General features: G+C 36.3%; 1 protein-coding gene across 1 annotated transcript; it reads right to left on the bottom strand.

Moving 5' to 3' along the window:
- Positions 1 to 1024: 1024 nt before the first annotated feature.
- EFHB (EF-hand domain family member B) lies at positions 1025 to 15726 on the bottom strand. Its single transcript, XM_039712032.1, has 13 exons — positions 15607 to 15726; positions 15249 to 15308; positions 14301 to 14444; positions 12799 to 12979; positions 12061 to 12171; positions 10318 to 10444; positions 9878 to 9961; positions 8008 to 8075; positions 6471 to 6625; positions 5422 to 5629; positions 4856 to 5059; positions 4170 to 4351; positions 1025 to 1340 (listed from the first exon to the last, which is right to left on the bottom strand). Exons 1-13 carry the CDS (start codon positions 15670 to 15672, stop codon positions 1176 to 1178), a joined length of 1755 nt encoding a protein of 584 aa, XP_039567966.1. The 5' UTR covers positions 15673 to 15726; the 3' UTR covers positions 1025 to 1175.
- Positions 15727 to 18403: the final 2677 nt, after the last annotated feature.

The following is an 18403-nucleotide window of genomic DNA, read 5'->3' as shown; positions in this document are numbered from 1 at the left end:
AACTTTTACTTTCATTGCAAAACCCAGTTACACTTTTGGCTGGCAACATTCTCCAAACTTTATTAAGGTATTTAAAACACTAATAGGTGACAAAATAAAATCCTTCTTGAAATCCTGCATATTAAGAGTACATTGCACAAGGATCTTTCATTTGAATTTGTAAGTCTAGAAGTAAGATTTCTCACTGCTAATAGTGAACAATTTCCATCTGTTTTACAACAAAGTTCAGTACTGTAGTAGAAGAGTGAACATTCCAACTCACAGTTGCAGGTTTTCATATTATTTTCTTTCCATTGTTTATTCTTATTGAACTTTATATCTATTCATTGAGATTTGCATAATAATCTTTAAGGGTTTTCTGTTAATGACTCTCCTTCTTTCCAAGAAACCACACTGGTCACAAATGAATAGCTGGCTCTCTGAAAGCCCTCACAAACTTTTCTAACTACTCAGCAATGTAATGTTTATCACATAAACACCTCTCCATATCCATACTTTTTTCCTCATTGTGAAAGATGAATACTATTAAGTAATAGTCATAAGCTTGCATAAAGAATAGGATCCCTCTGCCACAAACTAGACATTAATTTCTGGCACTTCTTAACCAATAGGTTTTTATGGAATCTATTTCATGACAACACTTTAGATCCCACACCTATTGCTATGTACCTTCCTTACAATTTTGCTGTAAAGCACTTTCTCACACGAACGTTCAAACATCTCAAATACTTTGCCACAACCAGATCTCTGTTGACAAAAAATATGGAACATGAGAAGAAAAGGAAAATGCCATGATATGATAATAATCTTTGACAGGCCTTGAATATCTGAAACATTTATCTTTAGCACTTTCAAAAGTGTCTTTCCATTTATAAGAGAAAAAAAATTAAAAAATGCAAAATGGGATATAAGATGTTTGTAAATATTTGTATTACATTTACAATTATAAGAGAAAAAAAATTAAAAAATGCAAAATGGGATACAAGAAATATTTGTATTACATTTACAAGCATGGATACCAGTTCCTACCAAATGCAGCTATTCATATATATGTGGTCAACCCACTACTCAGAAAGACAATACACATATAAACATTTATTGTGTATTTTTTTATTCAGCACCAGAATTATGACTGATGATAAATAAAAGCCGTGCCCAGAGACTAGAGTCAGAGACTAGAATGTTATGCCTGATTCATTTATCTTATTCAGTATATTCCACATACTTTCTTCACAATCACAAAGTTCTTTTATCTCATGTTTTGTACACACTTGCTTCCATATTTCTTCAAACCTTTCATCTGAAGTATTCATGCCCATATTGTGGAGAACTTGTTTAATCTACAAAAATAATACAAAATAATGCAATTCATGTAATTCTAGTCAGCATTTTGTTAAACTCTACAGTGTCTGGCTTTGACATATTTAGCAATCTTTATTTGCCAAAAAATATCTTCCCACTCTAAAATTAATAACTACAGACCACATCCTGCATCCTTAAAGAAAGAAGTTCCTATTTAAGTAAATCTGAATCTCATTGCAATGAAAGCTGTACACAATTGTCAGTAATTAATACAGTAATGTTGATGCACTACTTCAACACTGGGAAAAAATCAAATACAGGAGACTCAGGGAAAAGTTAATGTTTTTCAAAAGCCCTAAGTAAAGTTCTGATTATCCACTCTATTTTTGCTGTCTGCAGTTACCAACATAAATCAGATTGTATTATTATCTACATTTCACAGCAACAGTACTATACACAAGGTCATCAGCTGGTGTAGATAAGTGGGTGAAGTGACTAAAATGAAATGATTCATATCAACTTTGAGCCTTGCCATAATTTTACACCAAAATAATTCAGCAGAAGGGATTTTTTCCATATTTTCTCAGTTGGATGCTTCCTGTTGTATGTCTCATTACACTGACCCATTGACTCATTAGAGGAAGGTAACTTTTAGAAGAATATAGATGCACCCTGTGCTTCTGTTATCAGCAAACATTTGGCTTCTTCAACTGTATTATATATGTGTGTGCAAACGTATGTTATATTTATGCTACAGAGACTTAACACAGTCAAATCAACCTTGTTCTACTGTCTTTTTTATTTTTGTATAAACATAGGCCTGATCCTCAGCACAGCAAATCTTCACCTTCATCGTAGCCAATAAATCTATGAGTGTTTGTGCAAGCTGAAATTGCAGGAGGAAAAAAGGGACTGAGTTTTGTTTCTTTAAGCATAGGTGTTGTTTCAGTTAAATCAATCATTCTACCCACAAGTAAAACAAACCAGACCTGATCCAGCGTCTTCAACAAGCTAGTGAAATACAGAAATTAAACTAGAAGCAATATTCCTGCACAGAACACCACTGCAGGGAGAATAAAGGACTACATGCTCTCATAATTTGGCTTTACCATGTTAAGAGAGGGCTCTGTCCTGACTCAGCAACTGCTGTAAAATCATCACAGACCAAACCACAGACTATTGTGTGCAGACAGGATAAAACTCACTCTCACCTATGATCAACATGCTGCATACAAATTACACAGTATTCCTCATCTACATAACTTCTATTCTCTTCAACAGATGAGAGAATTCCAGTGAAGAAAACAGCAAGCCCAAGAACTATTTTGTTCTTTTGCAACAAGATGAGTCACCTCACTAAACTATTTCCATAGTCAGAATTTGCATTCATTTCTACAACATTATACAAAAACAGTATTAAATTACTCTGAGCTTTCATCTAATAATAATATAATATAATCACAGAATAATTTCATTAACCATTAAATTTTTGGAAACATTAATTATACATATCAAACCAATAATCATCAAATGCCCAAATATCCCATTTCATGAACATAGGGTGTTTCAACAGACTCAGAGGTGGTTCTGCACTGAATTCTATATAGTTGGTATAGTCTACAATAGAGTATGACATCTCAAGACACGTTATAACTTCAAAGAACAGCTCTATCTAGTGCCCAACAGATGTAATTGGCAGATGATTTGGCTTCTCAATGAAGCATGAATTCCATTTACTGCTAGCTATTTGTTGCATGCACTCATTTCCTGCTTTCAGAGCTAGATTATAAAGTGGTAAATGCTCATGTACACAACGTTCTGCTAAGGTGTTTGATGACCATGACACCACACCTTCTACCCCCAGTCACCAACCAGTAACACTATCTTTTGTAAAATATATATTAAATTTCTAGATCCACTTTCAAACATGACTGCTGAATATTTAATATAATGAGTAGAGGTCATTAATGTAATGAAGAGGTTGCCACAGCTTCTTTTCTCATTTTGGATTGGAATTTCACATTTCATTACAATTGTCTAATAAATTATATTTCATGTAATGAAGTTCTCTCTTAATACTTTTTCCCTATGAATTGCATATAGATGTAAAACCAAAGTGGCAAACAATACTGCAGTTACTTTAATATTTATGGGAGAGAAATTCTGGTCTGTGAGAAAACAGAGTGGTAGGAGGCTGCAGATATATCAGAAAAATCATGAAGTCCGCAAGTAAGTCCCTGGAATCTCATGTCCCTCAGAATTATGAGACAGCACAGCATTTCTGTGTGACTCCCAATGTTCTCCACCACTACACAGATTCTTTGTAGACCTGAGCCTACAACTGTGACTCAGCAAAGCACTTAAAAGGTACTTTCAAGTGGTTTGCTGAATTTGTCATTAGCAAAACCCGCCAAGTTTGTCTGAGGAGAGAGGCTTTTGGTAAAATTTTCCAATAAATATCCCTATGTGATAGAAATTATTTTTATACACCTGTAAAAATCTTCTTGTGGGGCTTTTAAAGACATTTCGTGGAATCATGGAATAATTTAGATTGCAAGAGATCTCTGGAGATCATTCATCCAATGACATAATCAAAGCAGGGCTAACTTTACTATTAAACCATGTTGCTTGAGACCTTGCTCAGAAATTTCAATAGGTTGAAATTTCAGTATTGATTAATATCTACCATCTTTATGAATAATTTAGAATGTGGAGAGTAGATATTTTTCAGATAGCTGAATGGATGTAAAGCAAGATGGTAATGTTGCACAATGAATTTTACAACCTGTTTACTTGATGACTTCCCACTCCCATATGGCTAGCAGAATCACTATCTTGGAAGAATATTCTGAAGAAATTCACTATACCTCTGCCTTTGGTCTCTTTTTTAAAAGATCTTTTTCATACACTCCCTTTTGACTGAAGACAGAAGGGAACAGTACTGAAAAACTACTGCCCTGGTCACCATAATTAGTCGTGTCACAGAGGCGGCGAACTCGAGGAGCAGGAATATCTGAACGAATACTTGGAACACCACACAATGGATAACCTGTGAAAATCAATCAACAGGCAGCATGGATAAATAGTGCCAGGGAGGATAAAACATTTTGCAGGAAATAAGAAGAAATGTGATGCTTGACATAGGTTCAAAAACAAGCTATATAATTTTCTTCCTCATATCTTTTTTCACATTTTTAGAAATCCTGGCTTCAGCTACATCATGAAGTATGAAAACAAGGAATCTTGCAGTAATATACTAGTACTTACTAACTTAATATTCTCAGCTGAAAAAGTATTTTAGGTGATTGCAAGGAGACATGATCCTCCCAAAATTACTAGCATAATTTCTCAAAGACATCTAGATTAATTTCAATGTTTTGAATAGACCACCCCTTCCAATTTCCAAGTCCTAGTCTTAAAAAAAAAACCTTAGCTTAGATAAATTAATTAGCTATTTTACATTAGTAGACCCTATAGCAATACTTTTTAACTTTGTTCCTGATTTTGTCTTAAATAATGCTCAGAAGTGAGCAGCACAGTCCACTGTACTTACAGGAATCTGGGATACCACCAACTACAGCATTATACTGAGAAGATGATGTTTGATAATTTGTATATACACGGTCTGTTGATCTTGTTAGTGGTTTTGGCATCTTTTCTGAGCTTTCTGGTTCTTTTAACTCGAGATCTTCCTGTTCTGGCAGCAGTTCATCCTCTTTCTTTGTGTCTTTGGGAAGATAGGCATCTAATTTTTTCCCTATATACAAAAGTTACGGGACAGCCAAGATATATTATCAACATATTATAGACTAAGAGGTAAAAAAACTTTGTTTGAATAACTGTAAAGGAGGTAACATAATTCATCTACTTTTCTGATAATGCTTCTAGGAGATATTTTACTTTCTGTTGATCTGTATTATTAAGGAAACTTCCCAGTGTCAATCTCAGCGTGCAACACAGAACTCCAAGATTCTGAAACACATCTGTACCTGAGACTCTGCTGGTAGTTAAACCACTCTCTAAATCCTACCCTTCTAAAGGAGCACCTAGCACTGTCCTTTCAACAGCTATCCTAAGAACAAGATCATCCCCATATTTTCCCAGTATTAAGACATCTACCTTTTGTAATTATTTTTTCTTCAAACTCTTTAACACCCATTTTATCTTTCCAGTTCAGAAAGTTTGCAAAGTCCCGGTAATTAATCAGACCATCCTTATCCAAATCACAGCAGTCAAATAAGGATTCCAAGAGCTCATCATCCAGATTCAGGTTCAGTTGAAAAAAGATCTTTCGTAGGTTGTCCTTGTGTATCATTCCATCACAATTCTATTACAAAGAAAACAAAACAGTCGTTATATTCTATGATTCTCTAACAGCCATGATAAAGTAACTTCACCAAAAAACCACATACATGTGCTTATACATGTATGTATATATATTTATACTTATATATAAATAGCACCAGACACACTATTTCAAGAAGAGTAATATTGCTGAATACAAAATAAACCCTAAGTATTTTAGACATTAGAAATCTGAAAAGTGTCAAAAAGTAATTTTCAACTTAAAAAATACAGTGATTTGAGAGTAAAGGTGTGACAGGCTACTGTGACAAGATAGCAATCTAATCATAAATGTCGAGGAAAAGCCAAGATATCTCTAAAGTAAGACATCAATCATTCTGTATACATTACAATTAATGTTACATATGAAATGTCAATTACAATTTTTTTGTCCAGAGAGAAAAAAACCCCTGAAATTCTGAGGCTTAGCAACTCAGTCAAAAAGTACAGCTCAGAAGAAAATATGAACATAACCCCTTCCACTGTTTTCTCTTTACAAAAAAATACCAGATTTTGAAGTCTAAAAATTGTTAAGATTACTCCTGCTAATGTGTCCCTTGTTCCCTCTAACCTGGATATTCCAAATAATACCATTAAAAGCTCCAAATATTTGGATATAAAAATATAAAAATATCTATTGTGTCTAATTCCATAGCATATCACAGTAGATGAGACATTCAATAACTATGAAGTTATCTTCACAGTTATAGTCTTCATCCATATTTACCTTGCTATGCTTGTGTTTCTTCATGTCTGTATCTCTATAGCACAGGAGCACTAATGTCACACATTCCTTTACATTTATACCTTTTCAGAGCACTAACCTTATCAAAATGTCTTAATGCTTCTAGTAACACATCAAAATTCCTATAGTTAGCTTTTTTCAGACTTTCTCGAACTGCAATCAAGATAACTCTTCCTCTGTCCTTCCCACGGAGGAAGTCACATGGAACCCGGACATGAAGAAGATCACGAACATCTAGAAAAATGAACAATTCCTCAACTAGTTGTGCATATACAGTAATCAGACATTTACCAAAAAAACAAACAAAAAAAAAAGCTTGCATTCATTAGGAAAAGGAGAATTTCAGTTTCAAGATGCTGATTTTCAGCACTGCTGAACAGCTGATACAGTCACTTCATTGCAAGACCAAATGGTCCTTATAACTATTTCTCTACTCTCATACAGTTAAAATCAAAAACTTTGGAACGTCATAATGTAGCTTCACAAAAGCTTCTAAAAGCAGTAGTTTTTACTCAATGTCCACACAACTGACCAAAAAAGAACATATATTATTTATATACCACTTCCAGTCTGTCACGTTCCATATTCTTATGAGATATAAGTATATACTTATATACTATCCAAAATTTGGTATTTTGGATAACTATATATCACTGGTTTCTAGAAAGACAATGCACTATTTTTATGTTACTGTTCTCATTTTCCATGTATCCTAACTTTATCTGTACTTTTAGCACACTGAGCTATAATCTTCATCCAAATTCCCAAGGTGCCAAGATCACTTTCTGGAGTGCAAGAAGTTCATTCAAAGTACAGTAACAAACATGAGTAGCTCGTGTAATCCCCCTCTAACAGCAGTGTACAAGCATTATTTCCTACTTGTTAATTATGAACTCTTTTGTTCAGTTCCTTCTGCTCTTCCTTATAGCACGAACTTTCTTACACTACATGTAAAACATGTAAAAGATCATGCACTCTTTGAACAGACTTTCTCTGGCCCAGAATAACTGTATCACTTTGATCCACTTCATTTTTTTCCTTCCCAGTTATTGACTGTACTCCCTAATTATTACACACAACATTAAAACATCATCAATCCCACTGACTATTTGAATTGACTAGCCCTCAAAATTTTGTGATAATGAAAATTAAGAGGTTTTTATTTATTCTGCTTTCTATCTCCTTGCAACCTTCAAAAACTTCATATTCCTATTTATTGCTTGTTATTTTTACTCTTTTTAGAGAAGTACTTGAGAAATCATTGGGAGGGAATATTCATGACTGATTTAAATAGCCATTTTAATTTGTCACTTTGATGGCAATAACGGTTTTCTGCCATTTCCCATTTTGTTACATTCAGATAAAAAGGTTTTAAAAAAGAAAAAAAAAAACCAGCATGATAATCCCAAACCTAAAGCTTTTTTATTTTTGACATTTACTTTTTTCCCCAGTAGCAATTTCAAATCCACTCGAATTTACATTTCAAGAATTTACAGTCAAGAAATTTTTGTACCCTGCCTCTTAAAATTTTAGGAAATTTATATATACAACAAACAGTTATTACTTCAGCAGAGTTTCACCAGCAAGGTAAAATTTTATTCTGCTCTTGAACTTACCACATTCATCTGGAGGGATCACCAATCCAAATATGTGGTCTGGGGGAACATTCATAGTTTCTGCTATACTGTCAAAAAGGACATTTTTTAAAAATTTTCAAACAGTTTATTAATAGCCAAAATAAAATCTCAGCTACTATTAAAAAAGTGATTAATAATAGGGATGATACTCATATTTTACCTGAAATTTGTTTATTTGGTTTTTTAATTTGTTTTATTTGTTTATTTGTTTCAACATTACCATTCCAGAAAAGCAAGCCTTTACAAAGCTGACTAGAACACTCACTGTTCACATAACACAGCCAAATGTAAACATTAACTTTTTGAACATTTATGCTCATTAAAATGAAAAACACTCTATGCCATTTTTCCAAAGAAAATTATAGAAATGTGTAAGAAAAGTCCTTGTAGTCAAATAATAGGAATATTTAGACAAAATCTCCAACTGAAATGTCAGAAATAAACTACTTTTGCCTAAAGTGGAAAAATTTAATCAATATCTCTGCTTTTCCACATGCAATTCTGTGTATACCAAAACTAGCAACCAAGCCCATATCGATGCGGAAAACTTTTCTCAAGTTCTATTTTCCAGAAATTGAAAATTCTGCTGTTTCCTTTTTTAATTTCAAAAAGATACAATGCTAATTCTATTTTTAATAATTAAATAATTAAAACACTTATCTGAATCAAAAATCCCCAGCAGAATTTAAAATATCATCAGTGCTTTGTTGTAAAGCACAAAACAAACAAACAAAAACCCACACACAGAAATGGAAATACCACAATCTAAAAACTACTATGTATCTTTTTCTTTTATCATTTTCATATCACACATAGGACATGGATGGCATAAAAGTCATTAAATAAGATTAACTTAGCCTGTATCTGTCTTGTAATACTAGTGCTGGGTTTCAGCCTGCACTGCAACCCATCCCTGACTGATCACACTTCTTGGGGTTGCTCATGCTCCAGGTCTGTCTCACCGTAAGCTGGGACACAGTGACAGGGACAGAAGAAACTGACTCGTATTTGTACTCGCTGCTCACACGCATTTATGAGAACACTTCCCCCGATCAGCCTAAGCCTGACACCTTGAGTTTAAAATTATCTTTTGCTACCAAAGTCAATGTTAGTGTTAGTGAGCCTTCAGATATATTGTTATAGAAGGGATCTTGAGTTTAAAATTATCTTTTGCTACCAAAGTCAATGTTAGTGAGCCCTCAGATATATTTTTGCAGAAATCTAGAGCATCTGCAAAGACAGTCTTTTGATACATTCAGGAGCCCTAGATCTGCAGCACACCTGGATCCTAACCCCACTGTACCTTATGACTTCTGTGGTGCTTCTTAAGCGCTGTTCTGTCACAGATTGCTTCATAAATGTCAGTCATTCTAATAATTCAACAGAGACTGGTAAAAGCTGCCAAATAATACAATTTAGTTCCATGTCCTTTTCCAATGAAGTAATACAGTGAGATTACAGTTGATGTAACAAAGACCAAAAATATTGTGAGAGTAAGCAAAATGGTTGAATCCCAAAACATTAGGTGATATGTGTCAGTCCTTTCAAACCTTACTAATTGCAAAATACTGGACGAAAAAAATGTCTTAAAGAGTGCTTGACCACTTAAACAGTAAGATCTAACTTCACTACATGGACATGGTACAGCCCTTCCTAGAAACTTGTGTACTTCTCAGCCTAATTAGGGCAGGTAGAAGGTCCTTTTCTGTTAAATGAGTGCTGCACTGGAAGCTTTAAGCACACATTTCTATTTTTTATCCAGGACATAAAAAGATATTGGAAAAATGGCAAAAGCAAGTGAATTTTGTGCTTGATCTGTTTGTAACAGAAGGTATGTTTGCTTACTTACGGATCAAAAACTTTTCCAACAAGAGGCTGGTATTTTTCCTTGAAATCATCACTTCGTTTTGACACAAGGTGTAGGGCTCTCTTCCTACAAATTACAAAAATCACTCCTGCACATATTTGTTTAAAAATCTTCAATATTTTTTTCAATAATATTTTTTAATTTTTTTTTTTTTTAAACAGCAACTCCTCTCAACTTAGTGATTAAACTACCTTGCTACTTAAAATCAAAGGGCTTTCCATAATGCTTAAGACATCCAAGAGTTGTTATATGGTTAAAAGTTATTTGGATAAACTGTTCTGAAAATCACACCTTGAATTTTCTATTCAGTTCAATACAGCTAAGGATAGGATTGTGAGATACACAATTTTCTTCAAATATGAAGAGCCACTCTTCCTGACAATTCATCCCATTAATGAATTAGTTAACTCATTGCAACTTACGAATCCAGGTCCAAGACCCAATTTAAGGTCTTGGCTGTATTCCGCCCATCTTCATAGTGAGGGGTTTCCTTCCCATAAACAGAAGACTTGTCAAAGTGTGAGTTATACTTCCTATTGACTGATTCCCCTGCAGAAAAAGCAGGCATTTCCACCTGTGTAAAACACCTAAGGAAGAAAAATGTACCCAGTATCTTCATTCTTAAGACAAAACAATGAAGAAACAAAGGCAAACAAGTAGCAAACCTGTTCAATTAAAGATAAATAATTTGCATTCTCCCTGTTAATTGAGTAGTTAGAAACAATCTCATTGTCAAAAGTGAAGATAAAAGACAAAATAAAAAGCAAAACCTGCTTCAGTTGGATGCTCCTTTATGTCTGATTAAAGACAAGTCCAACAGGATAAATTAAACCATGTAGCCTAAGTGGTGAGTGTCAAGCAAACATTGCTTTATAATATCTACACTTGAGCAGAAATGTGTACCATTTCATTTATTGTTTTCAAAAAATGCAAAAAAAAGGTTTTGACATGCTGCATTTTCAGATATAGTCTTGCTATGTCTTTTTGTCACAGAAAAAACCTTCTTTTTCTTCAATGTCTTTTCAATCACCTTTTAAAAAGAATGATGATTAGAACTTTCAAAAATATTATTCACTGCATGTTTTCTAACAAGGGCTCCATATGGCTGTATGGCAGCATGGCATTTTTTACACTATTGCTGGGGCACATAGTTGACTTTTTTTCTGTTGGTCTGCTTCTGACTTGGCCTCTCCATGGTGGATGGATGTTACAAGAGAGACAGAAACAGATAATGAATAATTCCACCAAAACACCCAAGAAAGGCAGGGAAGAGAAAAAATAAAGTTAGAGGATTGGCCAGTTTATACAAATACTATTTATAGAATAATTTCTCACTGAGAAAACAAAGTACTATAATTTCACATCTATGTAATAGTCTCCACATAAAATTTACATTTTTAGTCTAAGTGAAAGTCATGGAACTGGGAAAAATAGAAGTGTCTACAATATTAAATAAATGTACTGCATTTTAGAGTGCTATTTTTCACTCTGCTCCTATGCAGACCTGTGAAATAAAGGGTAAATATCTCTGAGCAGACCACATCATACAGGTACAGCCCCCAGGAGCTGAAGCAATGCAGGCACAGCCCACAGACCCACGGGAGGATTCTGTTGGCTGAGGAAACTGCATTCCAGAGAGCCACCCAGCAGCCTGAAATTCTTTGTAACCAGATCTTGATGCTAAGCTCCTCATCAGAAAGTCTGGCTGCTCTGAAATTCTGTTTGGATCCTGATGAAAAAAGAGGAACTAGAGGAAATGTACTGGAATGGGTTGGGCTCACAGTCTGTGACTTCAAATCTGAGATTGCTTTCAGTGGCATAGTCAATGCCAAACTCAGTAAGCAACCAGGGCATCTGTGAGTTCCTAGTTCCCTAGAAATATTTTGCTTTTCAAAGAGCACCCAAAAGAAATCAAGCTTCCAACTGCTTCATGAAGTTCTTACACTGTTTAAATGACCATCCTGAAGTGATTGACAGTTCTAGAAACTGAGATCATACTCTCTTGCTTTTTTCACTTTTTTTCACATAATTTTTAAAAATAATTTATATTGTATTAATACAGTGGTTAAAATTAATAGTTTACATCTCAAAAAATAGCATACAGTAGGCACTGAATACACATAGAGGAACTTTTAATGTGGTTTCTTATCAGCCTTTTAACTTACCCACATAATAATCTTCATGTGAGAGAACATACAAATCATGTCCTTCTCTCGCTTCTTTATCCACTTCCTCAAAGGTTTTTGGTGGATTTACAAGCTCTCCAGCTGTTAAATCTGGAAACAAATAAAGAATGTATGGTTGGGGGAGCTAAGGGGGATGGATATCTTGTTTCATTCATTCTTAATTGTGAACAATACCTTGTTAGAGAAGTTGCTAATACTGTGGAAGGATAATACTTCTTAGCACATTGCTAATCAATCTATATTCATCTAATGAATAGATGAATAAACATCTAATTCATTTTCCACATAATGACATGGGACTAGAGAGAGAATCACAGAAATCCAGATGAACAGAACTCCATGTAGCAAGAAAGCTACATGGGCAATACAACTGTGATTTCCTCCAGTCTGTGGAGGAATGTCAGGGAAGTTTCTTCCATAAGACCCGTTAAGAGTTGCTGGGAAAAGGAAGGTAAGTTGACAGTTACCCTACAGTTCTCCCAGGAAATCTATAAAGACAGATCAGGAAGAGAGCCAAAAGCCCTGGTAGTTACCATATGTTCTCAGTTGCTTGTTTCTTCATCGTAACTGAAAAATGTTTAGGCCTTTCAGTAGCTGTTATGGAATACCTCTTCTCTTAAAATGGAGTTTTTGGAATCCTAGAGCATGGTGCTAGATTCTAAATTGCAGATTATCTTGTATTTACAGGAAATATGTTTTAATGGCACATTTTCCTACCTTTGAAGACTTTCATTCCAAATGTAGTATTAATTATATCCAAGCCCTCAGGTAACATCGAAGATTGATCATGTGATTTACCCAAAGGTGCTAAGCGATTACTGGAGTAAATTGCTTCTTTCATGTCTTGCATCTTTTCTTGAAATTCACTTTTAGGAACTGGACTTATCAATGAAGCTACCTGAAGACATCACAAACAACACCAGAGGCAGGAAAACCAACAAACTTTGATCATTCACACATCACTACAACTACCCACACAAACAAAATCTTGCTCATAAGTATTCTAATGAAATCTTCCATGGTTACACTGACCAACTTTTATCCATTGAGTTGCAAACCAAAACTGTATCTTAAGAGAAGACCATTAATAGCCAATGCTATGCTAAATTTCTAGCTAAATAAAATACTTAAAGTGAGATATTTTTATTTTTATGCTAGCTTTTCCACTTTTTAATATATACATTTTCTGACTGCAGTCTTTCTTTTCTTAGCACATATTACAAAATATAATCAAATTATAATGTGACCAAAACTAAAGTGATTTGATTTTTCAGACTATCAAAGTAATAGAGATTCTAGTGAAGATTTATTATTAATCTCTCATTAAATATTATATAAAGAAATACTGAAAAAATAAGTAGCAAACACAATTGATCCAAACTCATGCTTGGCAAACTGACTAGGCTTCCAACCCTTCCTACAGATAATATTTAATTAACAATGCAAAGTCTTTAACAGACAGTACAGGCTAATCCAGTACAGATCAATCCATTCAACAGAAAACTTCTAAGGAGAGACACCAAAACCTGGCTTTCGATTTGGATATGCCTTAAAAATGTCCTACTCAACATCCTGGAATACTAGGACTTATTTCCTTCATAAAAATACACTTTAATAACACAGCTGCTATTTTTAGAGATAGGAACACTAACTGTGTGATAAAACTATGGGTGGTCTCATCAGTTGTTTGATTACAGATTACAAAGACAACTGCTAAAGAATACACACAAAATAGTCTGACATATCCAAACCATCACTTTTTTAGCTAAAGAAATCAGTTTCTAGCCAAAGGTAAGAAAGCATACAGAATAATTATACCAAACTGTAAATGCATTAGCAGATAACAGCTCTTTTCCTAAGAGCTCAACTGGTTTTATCTCTGTAACCCGCCAAAAAAAAAAAAAAAGCAAGCAGCAAAATTTGTGGGCAGAAGGTTGTTTATTAACTTAAATCTTGAAATGAAATTAACAATTCAGTAGTCACTACAAAAAGTTACAATACTGATAACAGTCACTGAACTTCAACTATTTTCCAGTTTCAATAATGCTAAATAAGTCCTATGATTTGACCTCAGAACTCAGGTAATTCACAGCAGCTGTGAAATGCTGCAGTATAAATCACTCACCTTTATCCCTGACTATGAGGACATCAGTTGCTTTTATTAAGAATACTCCTAAGAGGTTCATTCTTAAACAAGAGTAAATGAGTCACATTCTTACAGTGAATTCGGAGGTTGACTTTATGCCATGTGTCAAGTGAGTTGCAATGTCGGGATCACCTGCACTGCCATAGAATATTACTTTAGCACCAGGAGCTGGATCTGTTGTATTTCGAAACTTTCGTACAGCGGTGGGAGTAACAGGCTACATGTAAGGCAAAGCAAAAACAAGTTTACACCAGACATTCACAAAATGTTAATGAAAAGAAAATGTACTGCAGACATTTGTGTCGTTCCATATATAAGAACAAAATATGAGGATGCTTTAGGGCTGCAGTACACATATATGCTCCTGCAGATGCTGATACTGTGAGCATAAGGTCAACATAACCCAAACTAAATTTTATCAAACTAGCACTGCTAAGTTTCAACACTTCCCATAATTTATTTTTTTTTTTAATTTGGGTAATAGCTAGTTCACATGCTCTTGATGAAAACTAGATGTTACAATTATAAATTTCAGAAACCTTTAACCGGATTCACAATTCCACCATCAATGAAGCAATTTTGAAAATTATTTAAACTACAGTGTTGGGGTTTCTTTAATTAACATTTAAAGGGAGACCTGCTATTTACAGGATCCACTTGTGTCTCAGTATCCTCTGACTCTTCAGAGCCATGGGGAAGGGCCAGTGGGATTCACAATTCTGGCAGGCATCCTTGTAAAGAAGAACCTCCATCAGAAGTAATAATAATTCCTAATAATTACTTTAACTGCATTACCAGAGGGGAAAACTGCCTAAAACAATTATATTTAGTCCCAAGTAAGCAAGCACAGTGACTTTTGTAAAACATGTGGAATGAAAGTGAACTGCCAGAAGTGTTTTCCAATCTTGCCAGCTCTGTAATTCCACGTGACAAAAAGCAACATTGAAATAAAAGGTAGTTTCAAAAGCCAAGGCATGTAGGAAAAAAAGCCAAAACAGGAGCCTCTACAGAACCAACTCACCCTGGATGTGTCTTTGAGACAACTCGCAACGGTGCTGGCTGCGGGACTCAACTTTCCAGCCTAAACAATGAAATCAAAAAATAAATAACGTAAAACGAAACTCGTTGTAATAATACACACAACTAGTCAAACTGGAATCTGGCACTACGCAGGGGACGTTGTCCAATTGTCCCGGTTTTGATGGGGGTGGGAAGGAGCCACCCTCATTTCTGGAAGACGGGGCTCGCAGGGAGACGCGCCCTCCCATCCCACACGCTGCCCTCCCCCAGCCCCTTCCCTCGGCGAGACTCCGCCCCCGAAAGGCACAGAAGCGGGGCGCAGCTCCCGGGCATCGGTGCCCTTCGGCGAAGGCACCCACCTTCGGCAGCTCTGCAGTCCCGTCGGGGAGCGTCTCTTTGGGGCATGGCAGTGGCTGCTCCGCCATGGCCAGCGCATACTCTGCTCGCTCGGTAACGGCGGCGGCGGCGCCGGCAGCGCTCGTGCGAGACGCGCGGTGCGGCCGGCGCGCAGAGCGCTCCGCCATCCCCTCACAGCGCTCCGCCATCCCCTCACAGCGCTCCGCCATCCCCTCACAGCTCTCTGCCATCCCCTCACAGCGCTCCGCCATCCCTTCACAGCGCTCCGCCATCCCCTCGCACCCAGCGCCCCCAGTCCTGCCCCTCACAGCTTTCCGCCATCCCCTCGCACCCAGCACCCCCAATCCTGCCCCTCACAGCTCTCTGCCACCCCACTCACACCCAGCACCCCCAATCCTGCCCCTCACAGCTCTCCGCCACCCCACTCACACCAGCGCCCACCTCTTCTCCCTCACAACCCTCCCTCCACCGCCCTCAGCACCACCACCCCTGTTACATCTCACACCCCTCGCGAAAAGTCAGGAAATAAATTGCACTGGGCTGTTTCGTAAATGTCATGATCTAGAAAAATAATTAAGGCCCAGCCGTAGAGGTAGCACATTCCTAAGACCGACTGTTAAATCTTTGAAAATCTACCAGCTTTCAGACAGGTGGGTTGAATCTTGAAGTTGAAATGAGGTCTTAGATGATCAAAAGTTTCAATCTTTATTACTGTAATAAAAAATACTGCCCCTATCACAAGTGTTGTTACATGCTATTAAAATATTGGGGCTGTTCCTCTAGAGAAAACTGCAGCTCCCACCCACCCACAGCTCAGAGGTGGGTGAGAGAAGCCCGTCAGCTACCCCATGTATCAGACACGTGAGTGCTGTCACTGTTTGTCTTAAATGAGTCAACACCTCGTATATCTAATCCACTGTATTTACCTTCTAGAAACAGATGTGGATTATTTCTGAAAAGCAGCATGGGTAAGATTGAACAAGTTTCACTGCTGTCTAACAGACCCTCAGTTCTTACAAAGACTTTTATTCTCAGATGACATGTAGCAAACTATCATGTTCTTCCCAGCAAAATATCTCAATTTAATCACCTCCTGCTCCATTCTCCATAGTCCTTCAATGGCAAAACCAATTTTAGATAAATATACAGACCTTATTTGCAATTAATCAGACATTACCAGGTGTCACCATTTTATTCTCTGCTCTAACATTTGTTTGGTATAGACTTTAGATGATTTAGATTAAAACTAAATTCCTTTTCTACAAATGGAAGGTGAGAGGCTCAGGCAGCCTCTGCTGTCTAATGATCTGCTGGGGCTGTCCAAGTCACCAGCAGTACTTGTCAGTGCCATGATCCATGAACTTCCAGCACATACAGATGTATCTTGGTTTTCTCCAGGCAAGAAGCATCATGTATAGCATCAACTATGAGCTAGCTGTGGCAATGCTGGTGCTCTTTTTCAAAAGAAATTATGTGTTTTTCTGCTGTAGATGTGGCTGCACCACGCCCCTAGTGTGCAACATCCATGTCCACTCAGGAGCTAAAGAAGCTCTTGTAATGTCTTAGTGTGTTCAATTCTTTTAATATTTCAATCATATTTGTTGTTGCTTGAAGTTTAGAAGTTTTCCTGCAAAATAAAGCAATAATTTTGGTAGTTTAATGAATAAAATGATTGGTTACCTCTTGTCTTGTGATCCATTAATCTTTAATGTTCAATTTCTCTCTAGCAAAGTTGTCAGAAGGGAGAACTATTTATAGAGAGGAAGAGCAAAGTACAGTAATGTAAAAATTACATGGTAATAATAGGGCACAGGAAACTGGGATTTTTTAATCCCAGGATAAAATTCAGGAAATGGGATTTTTGTCCTTGTGTTTGTTGTATTTCTAGATGGCTCTCTACTGTGCTCAAGGTGGTATCATTTTTATACATTCTGTGCATTGCTGATTTATTTTTACCTTGGTTTTTCCCCAGTAGGTGGCCACACTTGCTAATTGAAATCATCCACTCAATTCCGATGGAGTGGGTTGTGTCAAAGGCATAAAAATAGGACTTGGACATGTAAAAGGGTGCCTATTGCACAAACCAGCAGAGCAGAAGTCCTCAGCCTTCTTTTATTTTTTTTTTTTTTTGCCTCTCTGTGCTTCTTTCCTTTTCTGCAGAAACGTGGGTCCTTATAAATCAATTTGAAATCTACTGACAATACACATTCTGTCCTATAATTCGTCTCATTCTGGAGCCAGTGTCATATCCATTCTTTCTTATACTAAAAGTTATTTTGGCCACAGAAAGAATATTTGTGGAGTGGGAAGGACCTGTAATTTTAAAGATAAGATGATGAATTAACAAAAACTAATTGAATTCAATTTTAGGGAAAAAATATTAAAACTTTCTTTACTTAAGCATGAATTTGTCAATCCCGTATGTCAAAAGTAGGATCTCTAGAGAAAGCCGTTTGGGAAAAGTTGTAAATTTTCCATTCCACAGCAGCACTTTTTTCCTCAACAGTACTTGACATTTCACTAGTTTCGGACATCCAATTCCCACAGCCTAATGCCTTTTTCTGTCTTGTTTAGGCTAAAACAGAGGAATGGAAACTGTCCAAAACCCTGCATTTTACTTTCTTTATGAAGCACAAGCACCCCATGTTCTGCAACACAGCTCTCACTCTGACTATGGTGCTGGCACAGACTGGAGTCAAAGCACCAAGTTTCTATATTCCTGAAGGTCTGTGAAGGCCAGAGAACTCCGTGTGAAACACTTAGAGTGTTGTGAAACGTCTGAATGATGTCAGCCATGCT

This window comes from Passer montanus, unplaced genomic scaffold (genome assembly GCF_014805655.1).
Source record: "Passer montanus isolate IOZ18808 unplaced genomic scaffold, ASM1480565v1 scaffold10, whole genome shotgun sequence".
Classification (NCBI taxonomy): Eukaryota; Metazoa; Chordata; class Aves; order Passeriformes; family Passeridae; genus Passer; species Passer montanus.
This window is presented reverse-complemented; position numbering and strand designations above follow the sequence as displayed.

What these genes read in the sequence shown, in the direction of transcription:
- EFHB (XM_039712032.1), bottom strand. Translation starts at nt 15,672, where the DNA reads ATGGCGGAGCAGCCACTGCCATGCCCCAAAGAGACGCTCCCCGACGGG. An exon ending in TGGGTCTTGGACCTGGATTC is followed by an intron (nt 9,962 to 10,317) that starts GTAAGTTGCAAT and finishes TGTAATTTGTAG; the next exon opens with GAAGAGAGCCCTACACCTTG. An exon ending in AAAAGAGACCAAAGGCAGAG is followed by an intron (nt 1,341 to 4,169) that starts GTATAGTGAATT and finishes TTATTTTTGTAG; the next exon opens with ATTAAACAAGTTCTCCACAA.